At 35.0% G+C, this 18,018-nt stretch overlaps 5 protein-coding genes and 1 long non-coding RNA gene across 6 annotated transcripts; 3 read left to right on the top strand and 3 right to left on the bottom strand.

Annotated features, from left to right (window-relative positions):
- Window positions 1–1,623: 1,623 nt before the first annotated feature.
- On the top strand, window positions 1,624–6,642 carry LOC136785107 (DNA repair protein RAD50.L-like). Its single transcript, XM_066746132.1, has 3 exons — window positions 1,624–2,153; window positions 2,254–2,400; window positions 2,475–6,642. Exons 1-3 carry the CDS (start codon window positions 1,923–1,925, stop codon window positions 6,336–6,338), a joined length of 4,242 nt encoding a protein of 1,413 aa, XP_066602229.1. The 5' UTR covers window positions 1,624–1,922; the 3' UTR covers window positions 6,339–6,642.
- A 383-nt stretch (window positions 6,643–7,025) lies between these two features.
- On the bottom strand, window positions 7,026–8,336 carry LOC136785109 (programmed cell death protein 7-like). The gene is made up of 3 exons (XM_066746135.1): window positions 7,574–8,336; window positions 7,301–7,508; window positions 7,026–7,234 (listed from the first exon to the last, which is right to left on the bottom strand). Exons 1-3 carry the CDS (start codon window positions 8,334–8,336, stop codon window positions 7,105–7,107), a joined length of 1,101 nt encoding a protein of 366 aa, XP_066602232.1. The 3' UTR covers window positions 7,026–7,104.
- A 3-nt stretch (window positions 8,337–8,339) lies between these two features.
- LOC136785111 (tubulin-specific chaperone A-like) lies at window positions 8,340–9,274 on the bottom strand. The gene is made up of 2 exons (XM_066746137.1): window positions 8,856–9,274; window positions 8,340–8,716 (listed from the first exon to the last, which is right to left on the bottom strand). Exons 1-2 carry the CDS (start codon window positions 8,983–8,985, stop codon window positions 8,490–8,492), a joined length of 357 nt encoding a protein of 118 aa, XP_066602234.1. The 5' UTR covers window positions 8,986–9,274; the 3' UTR covers window positions 8,340–8,489.
- Window positions 9,275–9,521: 247 nt separating this feature from the next.
- On the top strand, window positions 9,522–12,215 carry LOC136785108 (protein prenyltransferase alpha subunit repeat-containing protein 1-like). The gene is made up of 2 exons (XM_066746133.1): window positions 9,522–9,737; window positions 10,297–12,215. Exons 1-2 carry the CDS (start codon window positions 9,661–9,663, stop codon window positions 11,468–11,470), a joined length of 1,251 nt encoding a protein of 416 aa, XP_066602230.1. The 5' UTR covers window positions 9,522–9,660; the 3' UTR covers window positions 11,471–12,215.
- Window positions 12,216–12,787: 572 nt separating this feature from the next.
- On the top strand, window positions 12,788–16,453 carry LOC136785110 (uncharacterized). The gene is made up of 3 exons (XM_066746136.1): window positions 12,788–12,928; window positions 15,422–15,677; window positions 16,232–16,453. Exons 1-3 carry the CDS (start codon window positions 12,853–12,855, stop codon window positions 16,311–16,313), a joined length of 414 nt encoding a protein of 137 aa, XP_066602233.1. The 5' UTR covers window positions 12,788–12,852; the 3' UTR covers window positions 16,314–16,453.
- Window positions 16,184–17,822, bottom strand: LOC136785112 (uncharacterized). Its single transcript, XR_010824548.1, has 3 exons — window positions 17,686–17,822; window positions 16,447–17,623; window positions 16,184–16,309 (listed from the first exon to the last, which is right to left on the bottom strand). It is a non-coding gene; the product is annotated as an uncharacterized lncRNA (long non-coding RNA).
- Window positions 17,823–18,018: the final 196 nt, after the last annotated feature.

Raw genomic sequence — 18,018 nt, 5'->3', positions numbered from 1 at the left:
TGCTCAAATATGCTTATTCTGCTGTCTAATTGTTTCTATAATAATTGAGATGATTGGTAAACTATTGCTGTATTAAATTTGAAGAATGGACACTGGACTTATTGTACTTAAATATGTTTGACCCCTCATCCACCTGATATCTTTTTCTTCTATTTGAGAGGATATTGTCGACCAATACGTTTATATATACTGCTGAGTTCAGCTTGTTTTCAGCTTCAAATTATATTTTCCAGCTACATATTTGGATATCCATTTCCAATATTCAATACTTATTTTATTATTCCTATTTGTTCATGAGACTTATCTGTCCTAAAACCTTAATTTATCCAGTCATCATATGTATATCCTATCATTTTCAGATGATTGACAAATCTTTCTATCAATCCTGACAACATTATAATAAGAGTAAGGAAATAGAGTATTCTATATTCAAAATGTATATTCAAACACGTTGCTGGAAAACTACTTGAAGCTAAAAAATAAGATGAACTCAGTATTATACACATAACTTTTAAGGAACTTTATCTAATCAAGTATTATGAGAACATATCTCACAGAAAAGAGGCCTAATTTAAATAGCATCGTTCAAATGCCATTTTCCAAATTTAATAAGACAATGGTTTAACTATCATTCCAATATTTATAAAATTAATTACAAATCAGCATAATCATCTTATCTGCGTGTATTTAAAAACGATAATAAAATTATTGTTATATCTTATAGACTAGAAGAAAATAGTGCAAAGGAGACATATAAATATCATACAAGCTAATATGTTCAAGGATGTGACAGACTAATAAGAAATTTGCAGAAACTCTACGTAATTTATCTCACATTCAATAATAAAAATCATTGAAACAAATAGTTTATAACATGCAGATATAAAATAGTTACAATTTAGTTATATTAGCTGAAAGATAGGTTCTACAAGAATATGTAATTACTCTGTACGTATATAATCTGTGTGTGGTTAAGGAAGAAATAAAAATAATTAATTTTAATTGAACTAGCTTTAATTTATAATAATAGGAATCAAAACATTATCATACAAAATTATTATTATTTTGTAATAAATTTCTTTGTATACACAGCAATCGCTTACACTTTCACTATTATAACATTATGTCACAATTATTGAAATGACTGGGCCACACAGAAATGCTTCATAAATCAGTCCTTTTTCATTCATTGGTCTTTAAGTATTTCTTTCCTGCGATTTAAACTCATGAAGAATAGGATTTAGCCTGTAACAGAAATAAAATAACCACAAAGTATATTTCCTTAAAAATTTACATTAATTTTCATTTTTGTTATTAATTTATACTCATCTAATATATTTTTTCTTCTCTGTAATGTATTAAAATCCTTCTTTGTTTTCCGCAATCGTTTTAATAAAATATTATTTCTGTTTACGATCCAAAATTTAGGGTTAATCGCGCCATTTGACAGCTGCGGACAAACTCCCTAGAAATTCCTTCGCCCCTCTGATTTCTACTTCCCCTCGCCTGACGCAAGATTATTGGGCTCAACTGTACATATGTCATATACAACATAGGTAGCGCTAAAAACGCTGCTGGTATACATACCACAAATACCATAAGCAACAATGAAGTTTGCACAGTTGCACTTTGCAGGAATTGCAGGCCCTGATTCGCATCAGCAGTATTAGCACTTTAGCAGTTCGTTCAAATGGTCCAAGTAAATGACCGGTATGAATCCATTTCCTGCATTTTGCGTCACCATTCATCAACTCTGCCGAATTTAATTATCTCATTTTTTGAAAATTTGGAATAATTGGAGAATAATCAATTTAATAGTTCATTATTATCAGTTTGATAAATCGGTATTATTTAATGCTTATCGAATAATATTGAAATTGATAATTGAAAATCGAATTAATTGTTATTAATTACGAGCAAAAATGTCGCGTATCAAAGCATTATCAATATGTGGGGTTCGTAATTTTAGTGATGACAGTAACAATGTTATATCATTTTCTCATCCCTTAACCCTTATTTTGGGGCCAAATGGTACTGGAAAAACAACAATAATTGAATCATTAAAATTTGCTATTACCGGAGATTTTCCACCAAATTCTGGAAATAATGGACAGTCGTTTTTTCACGACCCTATATTAACTAAAAGTGCTATGGTAAAATGTTTGAATAATTAATTATAATTTTATTCATTTGATTTGTCTTTTGTGAGTTTATATTTATAATAAGAAGTTTACAGTTTTCTTTTGTTTTTAGCTTAAAGCTGTTGTTAAAGTCTTCTTACGTGATTCTGCAGCAAACACATACATGATAACTAGAGTAATGGAAGTCACTAGAAGGACAAGTGTTTCTACAAAGAAGCTTGATGCTCTTATTAGCAGAAAAATGAAAGGTGAAAAAGAGGTATAGAATTTATGTAAAATAAATAAAAGTACTGTTGTATATATAGTTTATTAAATTTAAAATAATTTTTTCAGTATGTTCAAATAGGTGGTCGATTAGAAAATGTAGACTATGAAATTGGATGTTTAATGGGTGTATCAAAAGCAATTATTAATAATGTAATATTTTGTCATCAAGAGGAATTTGATTGGCCATTTACTGATGGTAAAAAATTAAAAGAAAAATTTGATGATATTTTTGATACTTCAAATTATAATAAAGCACTCGAAGATGTCACAAAATTTGCAAAAATGGCAACAGTGTCACTAAAAGAGATAAAAGCATATAAACATAGTTATTCTATTTTAGTTGGTGAAGTTGAAGAAAAAGAAAACTATTTAGCAAAACAAAAAATTAAATTGGAAAAATCTGAAGAGAGAATAGAAGGTATCAATGTCAAACTTGTACCGATAACTGAAGAAATTGAAAGGATTGCTGCAATAGAATTAAAATTAAAAAAACTACTTATTGCTCAAGAAAAGAAAAAGGCAGAATTTGATATATGCAAGCAACAATATGAAGAATTAGCAGAAAGTGTTGAAACAATTTATGAAGAAACAGAAGAAGAGTTACAAAAGAAGTTAGACTCTTCTAATAATACATTTGAAGAGAAAAATAATAGTTTAAGTAAATTGGAAAATGAATATCAAGATATGGTTAAGGAAGAACAAAAAACCTCAGTATTATTGACGAGAAAAAGTGAATCTCTTGGTACACTGAAACAACAAGTGGAAGATGAAAAAAAGAAAATTTCATTGAGAAATAACATTTTAAATGATGTATTACTGGCAAATGATCTTCATACAGTAGATGCAAATGTTTCAGATTTAGAAGTTTCAAGACTTATGCAAACATTGGTAAACGTGCACACAGACATTGAAAATAATGCCACCTCAAATAGAATAAAAATGGATGCTAAAGAAGATGAAGCACAAAAAAACGTTGATTCGTTACGTACAGAAAAATCTAAAATTGAATCTGAAATACATCTGAAAGTTAAAGATGTAAATGATATCAAGAGTGAAACAAAGACCATACAAGCAGAAATTACTAAGGTGAATGAATCTGCCAGCACATTAAACTCAATTGAGTCTGAGGTGGAAAAAGCAAATAAAAATATTGAAAGGCTGAATGAAGCATTTGATGTAGGTGCTGTGAAAGAACGAATTAATGATACAATCAATTTGAAGAACAGTACTGATGCTGAAATTAACGAGTTAGATGAAGAAATGAACAAACTTCATAAATTTAATTCACTGCAAACAGAATTGGAGAAGGAAAATACCACATTAAACGTTAAAAAAACAGCAATACAGGAATTAAAGAGTAAATATGAACAAGAAATTATAGAGTTGCTCCAAGTATCTGAAATTCCTGAAAACAAATTACAAGCCAAAGTAGAAACTGTAAAAAGAGACGTAACCAATCAAATAAAACAACTAGAAAAAGACATTCAGAAACAGCAAAATCTTTTAACTACTTTAAACACCACTATGAAGCATACTGAAATGGAATTACAAAAACTAAATGAAGTATTAGAAAGTGATAAAAATAAGATATCTTTACATTGTGAGTATAAACAGTTTAATGAATTTCTCTTACTTCAATCAAAAAAGACACAAAATTTACGTGATAAGATTGGCATACATTCCTATAAAACTATTGTATACACTGATTACTTGAAACAACTAGAAAAGAAAGAACCCTGTTGTCCATTATGCCGCACCAGTTTAGACAATATCAATTCAATTGAAAACTTAAAAAAAGAACTTAAAAATGAGATAAAACAATCTCAACCTAATAACATAGTCGTACTTCAAGATGAATTAAAAAAGCAACAAGCATTTTACAATAGCATGTTACAACTGAAACCTGTGGTTGAGAAAATATTGGAGGTAGAAGAAACTTCACTTCCAAATTTAAGGCAAAACTTAAATAAAATAGAAGAGGACGTTGAAGAGCAAACATTAATATTAACTTCACTAAAAACAGCTTTGAAAGAGCCTGAAAAAAGATTGAAGGTGTGCAATGAAATATTTACAGATATAATTCGATGGGATCAATATATAAATGAAATACAAAGTATACGTGAATCTACCAGTAGACTCAAAAAGCGTTTAGATGAAGCGGGAGTTAAAAATAATCGGACTATTGAACAAATACAGGACCAGAAAATTATTTTGAAAGATCGTTTAAAAGATTATTGTGAAGAAATTCAGAGCTTACAATTAGAGATCGATGCGCATAATGAAAAAATGCAGCACGCTAGAGAGCATCGTAATAATTTGCACGAGCAACAGTTACGAATTCGGTCAAACTTACAAAAACTTAAACAGTTCAAGGATAAAATTAACGAATTAAATACACGCGAAGTGTCCTTAAATGAATCAATCAAAGAATTGCGTATAAAACTAGCAGCTGTAAGTAAGAAAATGGATGAATCTATCCGTCAGTTGAATGATGAAAAGCGAAAAAATAAGGAAAAGCAAGAAGCTGATAGGAAATTAGTAGAAAAATCTTATAGACAGTTATTTGAATTAAAGAAAATACAGAAGGAGATAAAAGAGTTGGGAAAACAGAATTTTGCCGACACGTTGCTCAATACTGAGCAGCAAATTAATCAGTACCGACAAAGAATAAACCAACTTACACAAACAAAAATGATCAAGCAAAAAGAAATGGATGAAATCAAAGAAGACTTGTCTGCACAGGGTGTGACCAAGCGGCTGTTACTAGATAATATAAGAATGTATCAATATCGTTCAAAAGCGAAAAAATTGAAACAGGAATATAGTGCATTAAAAGAAGAGCAAAAATCACTACCTCAAATGGATATAAATAAAACAATGAAAGAAAAGAAATTTGAAGAGGACAAGTTGTCTCGTGAAAAAAATATACTGCAAGGAACTTGTGAAGAACTTAAAATATCTATCAGGAATTATACAAGTGAGCTGATGAAGGAGAAGTATAAGACAGCAAGAGCCGAATATAAAAAGAAATGTATTCAACTTGCTGTAACGGAAGAAGCTATAGATAATGCTAAACTTTTTGGCGTCGCTTTGGATAGCGCAATGGTGGCCTTCCACGAGGAGCGTATGAACACATTAAATGTAATAATTAGAAGGCTCTGGGAGATTATATATATAGGGAACGATACAAACTACATAGAAATTCGAGCTGAACCAACTAAAAATCACGGAGAAGCCAGAAGGCAGTATAATTATAAAATTTTACAAATTAAGAATGGACAAGAAATTGAAATGAAAAATCGGTGCAGCGCTGGACAAAAGGTGCTAGCTTCGATAATTATAAGATTAGCGATTGCTGAAACGTTTTGTAAACACTGTGGCATTTTGACACTCGATGAGCCCACCACGAATTTGGACGATATTAATGCTTCTAATTTAGCAAATGCATTGGCTAAAATTGTTGCTACTCGTTCCCAGCATCAAAAACATTTTCAGTTAGTAATAATTAGCCACGATGAAAAGTTTCTTCGTAAACTTGCTCATCTAAATAGTAGCATGAAGTATTGCGAATTGTATCGTAAAAATAATGGTCGTACGGGTGTAAGATCGTGGAATGTACAACAACAAGAACCTTGTCCGATAGATGTAGAGAAATATGACGCATCTAGCGATGAAGAAGACTTGGAACCGCACACTTCTCTAACTATCAAACCACCAGATTCTCAAAATACTACATCGCCAGATTTTGAAGCTGCTGCATCGCAACATTGTCAACTTACCAAAACGCGTGGAAAACGAAATGACTGTAAAGCAAATAATCCTCTAAGAAGTAAGTCAGTTCAACAAATAGAACGAAGAAAACGAAGTTCAGATGATGACCTTGAAATCGTTGAAGACTTTGCCACACTAAGAAAAAGAAAAAGATTGTAAATATTTAAATTACGCTTAGTAGTTTAAACTTAAGGCTCTCTAATATTGAATAAGTTTTTTATTTTACGCGTATAGTTTTTCATGTTATAATTAATTTATATATTAAAAGTTGTGTTATTAAAAAAAAAATATAGCATAAGGTTATTGATGTATACAACATCAAGTATATAAAGTTAAAAAATAAAACAAACATAATTTTCTATAAAAAAATGTTTTATTTCCTGGAAATAATTTGATGAGTATCATGTGTCTATTGTACCTGTTAACGTTTATGATTAAGTTAAATATAAATATTTTCTATCAATCATGTGTTATAATTAAATTGATATTAATCGTCGAGACTGATTCATTTTGTATTTTATTTATTATGATAAAAAAAAATTATTCAAGAACCGCATGTTACTTGTAAATCTGAAAACTTCTATTGAATGAATTTAAATGTAGTATAGTACGAAAATATCATAGATAACGGCGTTACGATATAAATTTCCTGCATTTTTTACCTTTATAAGTTTTACTCGGTTATATAAGAATTGAATGTTAGCACTCAAAGGCGGATTGTATACGCTTTTAAGTGTTTTACATAATTATTTACATTGAATAATAATTTTCAAGAAGGGACATAATTTCATCACAAATATATATATTTTAAGTAATCTTTTTATTAAATATAGAAAAAAAGAGATAGCAAAGTTAAGTAGCAAATTTATTTGTATGAATTATTTTTATGAACAATTACTTACAGAAAAGAATGTATGTTAAATTGTTAAGAAAAATTTAATTCTGTTTTTACGCATTTTTGCCATGCAGCAGAAGATGGTTTTTCAGGCACTATCCAACCAATTGGAATTGGTGTAGCATTACTTTCATTACTGATACTTTTGTCCCATGCATTACTGGAAAAATTGAAATAATTTTAAATATTAATTGCATTGGGTAATAAAAAACTATTTTATACCTACCGATTTGAAATAATATTATTGAGGTATGTATAATCTAGACTTGGTAGAATTAATTTCCTGCCAAATAAAACATACTCCCACTCATCAAAAGTATTCTTCTTCTGCTTTTCTATTTTTTCTTCATTATCCGTTTTAAGCATTAATTTTAAGCCCTGTTCCTCTATAGAATATTCTCTGTCTAAAGCTGACCATTGTTCGGTTAGCTTAACTGTCAAACAAAAATAATTAATTTTATATACCAAACACTTTTCTCTGGAAAAGAAACTATCTTACCAATAATATTATTGAATGCTTCGTCAGCTGCTGATGACAAATTTTCTCCTCTAGCCCTGGCAACTTCAACTTTTACATTTCTTAAGCTTTGCAGCTCCTGTAGAAGACCAAGGAACTTCTTAGCATCATTTCTTTTACCTCTAACATCAAACAAAACTAAATCAGCATCCTTTCTCAAATTTTCTTCTTGTTTTTCACGTTCAATTACTGCTTTTGCACTTCCAATCCAGTTATCAATTTCATTGTGCAATCTTGCTCTCTTCTCAGAATGATGCAATTTTTGCTGAGCCCACTTTACTCTGTTAGACCTTTCTCTTAATCTCTTTTTCTTTCTCCTTATTAGATCCTTTTTTACTTTACTTAGAAAACTATTATCCTTAAAAATTGCTAGGTTCTCAAGAATCTGGCACTTTATTTTTTTACAAAAATTTAATTTATCCTGATATTCGGTATCAGATAAATCAGTTTTATTTTTCAATTCCATTGTAATAGTCTTCATGTTCTGATTTAAGGTGTGAACTGATATTAAGGCAGCTCTAGTCATAGCAATTTTATTAGATTTATCCACACTGTTCTCTTCTTTGACTGTTTGTTCCAAATTTTCCTGTAGAAATTGTTCGATGTCTGTTTCATATTTTTGTCGCTCTTGTACAATAATATTAATGTTAAAATCTTGTGAATGAACAGACTGAGTGTAATACATATCTTGTGTACTAACAAATCCATAAACTGGAGCTTTCAAAAAGTTTTGATTATTATACATGTTTCTTGATACTAAAGAACGGCTTAAAGTACCTGTAGCTTACAACTATCAGAATCTTATAAATTAAAATATTTTAGGTCAGTGTACAAACGTATTATCAAATGCAAAAGTTTGGTTGCAGACAAAATTCAAAGTAAAGATTAATATTCTGAATTAACACATTTGTAAGATTTCGTCTTCCTTAGGCATTTGTGTTTCGGCTTCCTGTAAAACTTTTTCTGCCTCGATATATCCTTCTTCCTCCTTCAAATCTTGTTCAGTATCCAAAATTTTTTTCAATTCTTCAAAAGCTTTTATGAGTCTACGTTGACAATCAGGTACCATCATTAGGGATTCCTGTAATACTTCTTCTTGTTTTCTAATGTCATAGCCATCTTTATCTGTAAGAAAAATTGTATTACTTAAAATACAACTTTATAACAATTAAATTTCATTAGACACAATAAACTGTTTGGACGAATGTCTCTAAAATTAAACCGAACGATGTGACAAAGAATTCTCACAAGAAATAGATCTTACCCTGCTCTTTTAATTTTTGTATCCTTTCACGTTGCTGAGCTGCCTCTTTTTCATACGTTATCTTCTCTTTTGCCAGACGTTTAACTACACCAGTTTTTATTTTCAAAATTCGTAAACGAGGGTCAGACATTTTTTCTCAAATACAACCAAAAATTAACAATAGTCCTTCAGTCAAATTTACAAGGAACAAACTAGTTTTACCTTATTAGACAGGATGAATAGAGAAAGTCAATTTAACCACTGACCGTATTGACAGGTTAAGAGAATTTTAGACCAATATGCCTATAATAGACTAATGGCTATTGGTAAATTGCAACGTTGCAAGTTTGCAACACGCCTTTTTATCGTGTATATAGTGTAACGTTGTAGCCATATTGTAAAAATAATCGAATCTCTCCTCTCAGTTACAAGGCCAGTATTTTTTGCTATATATTTTTCTATATAATCTCAATTCGAAAAATTGAAATTTCAATAAAAATCATTCAATTTTGGCAATTCAGAAGATTTTAAATGAACATAAACCACACCACACATGACTTGGAAAAATATATATAATTGCTTCGAGTGTATCGAAAATTTGGCGCCATGATGTCGATATGACTGCCCTCGATCGTTTCGCAACTATCTTCACGACTTCTTTAAGCATGCCGACAAACTCTTACAGATAGTCGAACAGACTTCCGTCGTGTACAACGCTGCATCGTGCCTGCATTGGAGAAGTTTAAGGATCGGAAAAGTAAATTTCAACGAGTTACTAAACGTTGATCCTGGGAGAAATGTAAGGATTCGAATTGTCGAGAGTACAATGCAAGACGATACATTTCCGGCTGCCGAGAAAATCCTTGTGGACATAGAAAACGTGCTAAAAAAGAACTTGTCTCTGTGAGTATGTTTCTCTATTTCTCATAATATGTATACAAGGGCGGTGTCTTAAAAACCTCCAAAATACGAATTCCCCCTCTTCCTAACTTTGTAATTAATGCATGACCATTGCATTTTTCCATATAAACTCATTAAAACTGGGTTTTCTCGTGCCAGGGACGCTTTTTCAGTGAAAAGAAAGTTGCGTACGAGGTTTAGTTGCACGCGACTACATGTAAAAATTTACATGAAAGATTTAGCTTTATAATTCCCCACTTCTTGACGCCATCGCATTAAACTCGATTATCGTATACGAATTAAAGCAAAGAGTTTCCCATCAAGTTCGATTAACGCAATCATAATCACTAACGTATCCCTCACTCACACAAGCGTCAGTCACCTGCACACGAACGAACTTGTCAGATAAACGATTGTTGTTAAACGTAAAAGCCGACAACCGCCCTGTAGATGTAACCATCGTTATCTATCGATTATTATCATTGCTGCAAAGCGACTGAAAGAAACGGGTGCTCGAATATTAATTAATTGGAGATTATAAAACTAGTTATCTCAATCGTAGGAAGGGTTTCGAGATTGTTCCCGCTAAGGACAACGAGAATAAATCGCCAGTGTTCCATCATGAGGATGCCTTGGGTCTGGCATCATGGTGCGTCCGTCCACTTTACTGTTACGTTTACCGGAGGCTGATGGAGTTGAGGCAAAATCGACACAGGAGAGAGGAACCCAGTACTGTAGCGAGATGGTTGATGGGTGCTTTGTTGTTGAACCCCGACGTAACGACTTTTTGGAACATGAGATGCGAGCTCGTGAGGTGCCAAAAATTGGAGCCCATCAACGAGCTTGCATTTTCCAGGATGGTGCTGTCCAACAATCCAAAGTGTTTCGAAGCCTTCGCGTATAGACGTTGGCTATTGCCGTACATCCTAGACGCCAAAGGTACCGACTACGATCCAACGGATGCCGAATCTTTGCTCTGTGCCGAGGTTAAAATGGCCGAGGCCTGCGCCGATTGGTACGCCAATAATTACCACGCCTGGACCCATCGAAGGCTCGTGATGAATATCCGGCATTCCAGAGGTTACACCCATCCCACCTTAGACTCCGAGATTAAGGTTACGTCAGCCTGGTGCCAGAGGCACGTATCGGATCATAGTGGATTCGTCTACCGACAGTTCCTTCTGAAACAGTGCATGGCTGAATGCAGTCATGTTCCAGCTAATTTCGAGGACTACAACGAGCGTCGTGATCTGCTGGTCTCTTACATTGCGAGTGACGCCGAGGATTCCACCGATGAGTCCAGGAATCCCGTCGATCCTATTCCCTGCGCAGTACTCCCCGAAAACGAGAAGCGTGCTTGTTACAGAGCTCTCTCTTATTGGGTCGAGGAATGCAGGGCTAACGAGGATGCGATCAGGATGTATGCGGATCACGAGGCTCTTTGGTGCCATCGAAGGTTCCTTGCTTATATATTAGTGAAATATCTCGCCAACTGCAGGAAACGAGGGTCCGATCAGTCGAAAATTAGATTTTGGGACTACGACGAGGAGGAGGTACTGAACGACATGGTCGTTGATGTCACCTGCCCTCTGGAGGATGCTTTCTGTTCCCGTAGTCGAGAATTAGTCGAACTGGCGAGGAATCGTAGCGACCACGAGAAGCTGCTGGCCGACAGATTCACCAAGTACATCGGTAGCTTCGGCCTTCAGCTATTGCCACGACGTACTAGCCGTTAAACACTTTGATTAATCGTAATACCAACTATACTGTGTAATCACTCGTATTGAATTTCAACGTTAAATTCAGTGATTAGCTCGCTAGAGCAGAGCAATAAGATCACGCACATTTTGTTCCAATAGACAAGTGTACTATTTAGTCTGGTTCTATGCAAACCATCCCGTAGATATAATTTAATCCCAGTCAATGATTACATTACTTGTAAGTTTAGCTTATAAGACATCGTACTACTCTTCCGTCAATCAAAAGCCCAGTGATCCGAGTGAGCTATTAAGAAAGTTTCTTAAGAAGCGTACAAAATTTGTTGGACATTGCTCATTAAGATACTCTCCAGATTATAAATCGGAGCCGTAGAAGAACGATATGTATACTGGGGCTTCTTTATTGAAGGGCTTATCGCATGCGAGAACTGTATTTTTAAGACGCTGAACGAAAATGCGAAAAAAAAGCATTAGTTTTTTACAAGTGTGTTTTTCATGACCTTGAAAGCGTTTGTACAATTGTATGCCAACCATGCTGGCGTCTGCGACATGACCGTGTCAAGTGTCTTTGGCACGAGAAACCAAATAAAAATAACCGGTTAACTTGTTACACGCCAGTTCTGTATCTTAACGGCGGTTGAAACGTTTATCGTTAAGTCTGGCGGGTATGAGTGTGTGCATATGAGTATGTGTGTAAAAGACAGTGGAAGGGGGAGAGTGTGAGAGAGAAAGAGTACTAAAATAAACGGTTAACCTACAACAATTTAATTCTTTCTTTAAATCGAACGTGGATATTCTCGGGTGAACCTTGATTTATCCTATCAAATCCTTGTAACACTCACCATTCAAACTTACGGGATCGATAAACTACCACAGGATTCTGTTTGGTCCGGTGACAAATGCAGTGGCAAATATATTTAGTTTCTATTTTAGTTTTCATACTGCGAGGCTTATTTTGCGCGTTTCACTATTTCGAATAAGCTAATAAGCTCGGGCGAAAAATACCATTGAAGATTAATTAATACACTAGCTTTTAATTTATCGTCCGTTGTATATCAAGCAGCGTGTTAATATAGTTCTCGAGTCGATCGATCGGTGCTAGAAACTCGTGCTATGTTAAATTGAACTTTAGCTGCCCAAACTGGCCGTGCGATCGAAGTGAAACCATCTCGCATCGAGCCGCGAAACTGTTCGTGACGACATTGCTCGTATATTATTGCGAATATGCTTTCGAAGCACGTGACTATTTACTATTATTTCCATTGGTTAATCTATTCGTTTGCTCCACGCGGTAGTAGACAGCGGTCTAGTCAGAAATTTTCTGTAAGAAACATCGCTTAGAGCTTGATTGACACTAATAGCCGAAACATTATTTTTTAACTCGCGCGGAACCATCAAAAATGGTACCAGAAATCGACTACTCTGACGTCAGTGGGGGGAGCTACTTCAGACGGTCAATCTCCGCCGACGAAAGAGGTAAGTTTCAGGTTTTCTTTTTCCAACGCGTTTTCTCTTTTTTTCGCGAGTTTCCAGACTATCGGCAGAGGCCCTAGTTCTTTTTTCGTCAAGCCTGCGAAACTCGTGAAAAACGTCCGATTCGAATCGCTTACCTCCAGCTACCGCCATTTGATCGTGGCTAAACATATTTTCCTACGTATAAAACTCGGTTACGCGAGAACTGGGTTAGCTTACAGTTAATTAGTCGCATTGTACACAAGATTAAGTAAAATTATATATCGAGTTAATACCAAATCTTAAACTTATCTCACATTTCTTAAGCTGAATTAATTTTTACGCATTTTTATGAATCACTCGTTTCAAGGTTTGTCAGAAAGCTGCAGTCTAGTCTCGACATATGGTATAACGGAAGCCCGTTAAGGAGATTGCGGATTATTGACAACCGACTTACGTGGCCGATTCCTTCTAAATAAATTGTCTAACAAGCGCATTTCCTCGGAAAATGCCAACAAAGAAATGAGGTTTTACAAACACAGTAACGACAAATTTTACGAGGGTAATTTTGCAAGTATAATGCGAGTCGCTCGGAGGAGAAAAGATTGAATTAATTTCCTCGGTGTGTACAAAATTACATATTTCCACCAAATAGCAACAGTAATTTGTATCTCAGGAACTTTGACCTGGTTGCAGTCGATCTTTACCCAAGTGCTACGCTCGTTTCAATCTACGCGCAGGAAAAGCTCATTTACCGCTGTTATCGTTCGGCGATGACAAATTTCCCCTTCCTCGACATTCAAGCGTTTCTTTGTCACGGTAAAATAAATAGAACTGGTAAACACCCGTGAAACAGACGACTGCCCTTTGGTACAACGTTTCTGGATTCTTTACTTTACTACGGCCCATCTCTTTGTCTACCAAGTCACATAATTCTTTCGAAACTTCCTTCCAGTGAAGTTCTATAAAGCCTCTTATACATGGTCTGTCAGTTAAAACGCTCCAGAACAGGAAGATTATAAATATATATATATCTTAGTAACTATAAAGAGATATTTAATTTCTACAACGACATTCTCGAACCTCTAGCTATTTGCATTCAGAGAAGCCTGATTGACTTAAATTGATAAATTTAATATTTATGATAATAAATATAAACGTTTTTTTATATCTATACTTTGGAGCGATTTAATTATCAAACCTTATACTGATCATGTACAACGAAAGAATACTATATATGCAGAAAACACAAAATAAAGAAAAATTAATTTTAAATGATATTAAAATGTTAGAATACTTGCACTTCATTTATAAGACCCTGAATATGTACGATACGTGTTACAAGTAATTTAATACATTTCAGTAATAATTTAAATATCGACTTTTTGAATTCTCATGTTTACTGAAGGTACAAAATTGTTTCGTTGTACTACTTTACATTAATATTCGAAGTAGCTTTTGCATTTAAATAATAAAGAAACGTTTCAAAAAAATCATCTATAAAATACACTAAATGAAATCCGCAATGATATCTTGTGCGAATTTCATTGTACATTTGGAAGTAGGAAGTAATAAGCGTGTGACGCGGCTTTTGCAATAATAACCGTTGATGAGTGTCTAAAAATAATTATAACGTATATGAGATATGCCAGACAGGCGTCAGCTGTTGTTGATCGGTATCTATATCCACTTGGTATGTTGCTCAACAAAGGTAAGGTCGTAGGTCATTGGAAATGGACGAATTAGGCTAATTCGCTCAGTCCGATATTGATGCATTATGTCCGTTCCTTCGAATTTCGCAAAATCCTCAAGATGCGCGGCAATCTGCCAGAAACGTGGTCGTATTGTAACGCTAAACGACACCCAAAGCTTTTCAGTCGCTTGGTCGACGGTCCCGAGACAATTTCGCATAGGTGTCATTGTCCTAAACTAGCTTAACTTATGTTATAATAACTATGCATCGCATTCTACGACCTTCGTCTAATAACCGATAGTCACGATTCGCTCATTCGCTATTCCAAATGGCCCTGAGAGTCTATCAAATTAAAGGTAAGCGCTCAATTAAACCCGATGAACAGTTTTTCCCATAAACAATTAGCTGACCGTCGTAGAAGGTCGATAAGCTTAATTAAAAAAACATTGAATTGGAATTAAGCAATGGCTTTTCTCTTGAAACCTGACAGTGAATTTTTTTTAACATTTTTGAGGAGTGTTCGATGAATCCATAGCGTCGCTCGTGTAGTAAGTAGTACAATTCGTAACGCATTCACGTAATTCAGGTAGTCAAGAGGACGCAGTGTATAATGCTAAGCTGACGTAACTGAACGAGGGGCTTTAAACGAATTAAACTACCGTCATCAGCTCACGCGTTTTGCTTCCGGCTGTCTTGCACCTGTTTGTTTGCAGTTGCAGCTGCATGCTGAGGGATTCTCATTGTCCCTAATGAAAACTCCAAGTACTTCAAGATTTCATCAATTTTCCCTCGATGCTTAATCCTGATACTTCAATATTTTCCAGAGAGCGAATCAAGGACGCCGTTGAAACGATCCGGGTCCCTCAGGAGTCCCCGCAAAACGCCATACAAAGCAGTAGGATCCAATCTGTTGCAAGTTCCAATCGCGGCGAGATCCGGAACATCTCTCTCAGATGGAAACATCGACAGAATTTGTAGAACGGGTGGCAGAGGCTCTGAACTCATCGCAGCTGCACCTGCACCGGCAAGACTCGCTATTAGCTTACTACAACTCGGGACACCAATTGTTTCTATGCCAAGGTAAACTAAATAACTTATCTGTTTAATCCTATAGCATAAGTGTCTTCTCCGATTACACTCACATTTTATACCTTATATTCGAGTTAAAACTATTTGAATTTTCATACATCATTCACTGGCTACAATAATGGTACAATGGAGAGATTTTAGCATTTTCAAATTTTGAAGATTTTTCAATTATTAATTTTACGTTATTGAGCTAAATTGTTCTGAGAGATTTTGTACCAGTGTTACATAACGCGATGGTGTATAAATTGGGCTTGATCTTGACAAACGCTTAATGTTTTTTTAATTACTTATGCATATTTACTAAACAGTGGTACAGTCGCCATCAAGATGATATTAAGAGAGTTTACTTGGGTCCTACCTCGGTTTAACGATAGAAAGTATAAAATAGGATCGTTGCAGAGGTTTAACTCAAGTTTATAGATTTTTGAGTAGTGCCGTTATTGCAGCTGGTGAGCGATATATAGTCCATTAATCGGTAGAAATGAGTGGTATCCTGCGTCTGTGTAACATGAGTAATCGAGTGAGTAGAATTGAACTGATTTTAGTGAGGCGAAGACATTCATAGTTTCCACTTCCTTCCGGAACAAAATGGCCCATTGCATTCGTGATAGATTCTCGTTTCTCTGAAATTTAATTTGAAAAATGTGTATCATTAGAATTAGTTGAAACATTAAAAAAGTAATTTAAAAAATTGAAGTAATAAAAATATAAATTGCTCCATTTAAGAAAATAATTTAAATAATCAAACCTATCTCGTTACCCAATATCCATTTTTAAACCAAACAGTCTTTCCCTGAAACATTATTACGAAAGGTACACTCTTATACTTAAATGGCAAAAGACGTTTGTTTGAAGATATTTTCTGAGCAAAGACTGAGCAAACAAATGATTCTCGTTCCCTCAGAGCGTAACAATTAATTGTCTCATTGTACTGTTAAACATATACTCATTAATAATGACCACCAATCCAAATTTTCCAAATAAAATTTTATAAACATATTAATTCTATTTGATATGAGAAACGAGGATTAGTTGATTCGAGGGAAGAAGCGACGATATAAAATTGAGAGGGAAAGAGTGTCAGAGGTTGACAAATGAAATCGTGGATTTAGAAGAAAGATTGGTTTGGTTGACGATCAGCTGAGCATGAAGCGATGGCAAGTGGTAGCAGCAACATCCAGCTGGGCGATGGCTGACGTTTCCCGTTAGTGTGGGTGGATTTGCGTGCATGTGAGCCATAATATTCGGTCAATAGGTGACTGGCGTGGCGCAGACGCGCCGGAGGGGACGAGTATGCGTCCAGACGAACGTTTCATCGAGTGTCGTCCGCGGAGTCCCACGAGCTCCATTGCGGGAAGCTCAGCACCGCATTGCCGTAACTCCTAGAGAATTCCCGGAAGTCTTCCACGAAATTGCGTGACCGGAATCGAATACACCTAAGTTAACGCGCAACTTCCGCCAAGATACAAGGCGGGGCTCTTCTCAGGAACCCCTAGACTCCCACGTGCGCGCCTTCGCAAGGATCGCAAGGCCCACTTTCTACCTTCCCGTGTCAGTTTTTTATCCTGTTTCGTCCAGTGAATGTTTCTTCTGCTCGCTACTTCTTCCACCATTACTGGGAGTCTTCCATTTTGCGCACCTCTGTGAAATTGATACACCGTTATTCATCTCCCTCATTGAAACATCTCTGAGGATGTGAGCTATTGCGACAAATTGAGTTTTTCCGAGGAGAAGGCCTACCTTTTTATTCCTACATTGCATGTGTTGGACGTGAACCACAACGCGAGACAGTGGCGCCCCTCTACTGGACGGCCACTTACGAGACTACTCACCGCAGGTGCGATTCCCTTATTTATTAAAATTCACGTTCGACCATTCAACTCTGTACGTAAAGCACTTTTAGATTAAAGTGTTACAATGAACTTGTGGCTAAATTCCTGAAAAAGAAAAAAATACCGTTAAGTAACCTCTGAAAAAATGCTAAAACGGCTCTTCCTACCTTATCGACTCCCAGTGAAAGGTTCTCTGCAAATTAGAAAGAAAATAATTCAGTTACCCTGGCGAATTAGTATACAAAGTTCTGATTTGAGACGGATGATGGAATTTTAGGCGAGAAATGTCGTTTCAAGTTTTCACTTCCAAATTGAAGACGGGTCCGAGGGGTATAATTCGCATGTTGATCAAGCCGGTTTAATATAATCCAACCCATATGACGCACTCGGATAATTACATCCAGTTTTTCTCATCTTGGCCGCGCTATAGTTCATCCGTCCACTACGAATATACTCGTGACGTTGATTTACGAGACCTTACTACACGTTTTTATCAGCAA

Source organism: Prorops nasuta, unplaced genomic scaffold (assembly GCF_024137725.1).
Source record: "Prorops nasuta isolate Cenicafe-Biocafe unplaced genomic scaffold, Cenicafe_Pnas_1.2 PNAS00155, whole genome shotgun sequence".
Taxonomy (NCBI): domain Eukaryota; kingdom Metazoa; phylum Arthropoda; class Insecta; order Hymenoptera; family Bethylidae; genus Prorops; species Prorops nasuta.
Note: the sequence above shows the minus strand (reverse complement) of the source record. Positions and strands in the feature narration are given on the sequence as shown.

Bases quoted from the DNA above. Each gene is read 5' to 3' on its own strand.
- LOC136785111 (XM_066746137.1), bottom strand. From the start codon at position 8,985: ATGTCTGACCCTCGTTTACGAATTTTGAAAATAAAAACTGGTGTAGTT. The intron at 8,717-8,855 runs GTAAGATCTATT...TTTTTCTTACAG, and splicing joins ACAAAAATTAAAAGAGCAGG to ATAAAGATGGCTATGACATT.
- LOC136785109 (XM_066746135.1), bottom strand. From the start codon at position 8,336: ATGTATAATAATCAAAACTTTTTGAAAGCTCCAGTTTATGGATTTGTT. The intron at 7,509-7,573 runs GTAAGATAGTTT...TTTGTTTGACAG, and splicing joins AGCATTCAATAATATTATTG to TTAAGCTAACCGAACAATGG. The intron at 7,235-7,300 runs GTAGGTATAAAA...CAATTTTTCCAG, and splicing joins AATAATATTATTTCAAATCG to TAATGCATGGGACAAAAGTA.
- LOC136785110 (XM_066746136.1), top strand. From the start codon at position 12,853: ATGGTACCAGAAATCGACTACTCTGACGTCAGTGGGGGGAGCTACTTC. The intron at 12,929-15,421 runs GTAAGTTTCAGG...AATATTTTCCAG, and splicing joins AATCTCCGCCGACGAAAGAG to AGAGCGAATCAAGGACGCCG. The intron at 15,678-16,231 runs GTAAACTAAATA...AACTGATTTTAG, and splicing joins CCAATTGTTTCTATGCCAAG to TGAGGCGAAGACATTCATAG.
- LOC136785108 (XM_066746133.1), top strand. From the start codon at position 9,661: ATGCAAGACGATACATTTCCGGCTGCCGAGAAAATCCTTGTGGACATA. The intron at 9,738-10,296 runs GTGAGTATGTTT...TCTCAATCGTAG, and splicing joins CTAAAAAAGAACTTGTCTCT to GAAGGGTTTCGAGATTGTTC.
- LOC136785107 (XM_066746132.1), top strand. From the start codon at position 1,923: ATGTCGCGTATCAAAGCATTATCAATATGTGGGGTTCGTAATTTTAGT. The intron at 2,154-2,253 runs GTAAAATGTTTG...TTTTGTTTTTAG, and splicing joins TATTAACTAAAAGTGCTATG to CTTAAAGCTGTTGTTAAAGT. The intron at 2,401-2,474 runs GTATAGAATTTA...TAATTTTTTCAG, and splicing joins AAATGAAAGGTGAAAAAGAG to TATGTTCAAATAGGTGGTCG.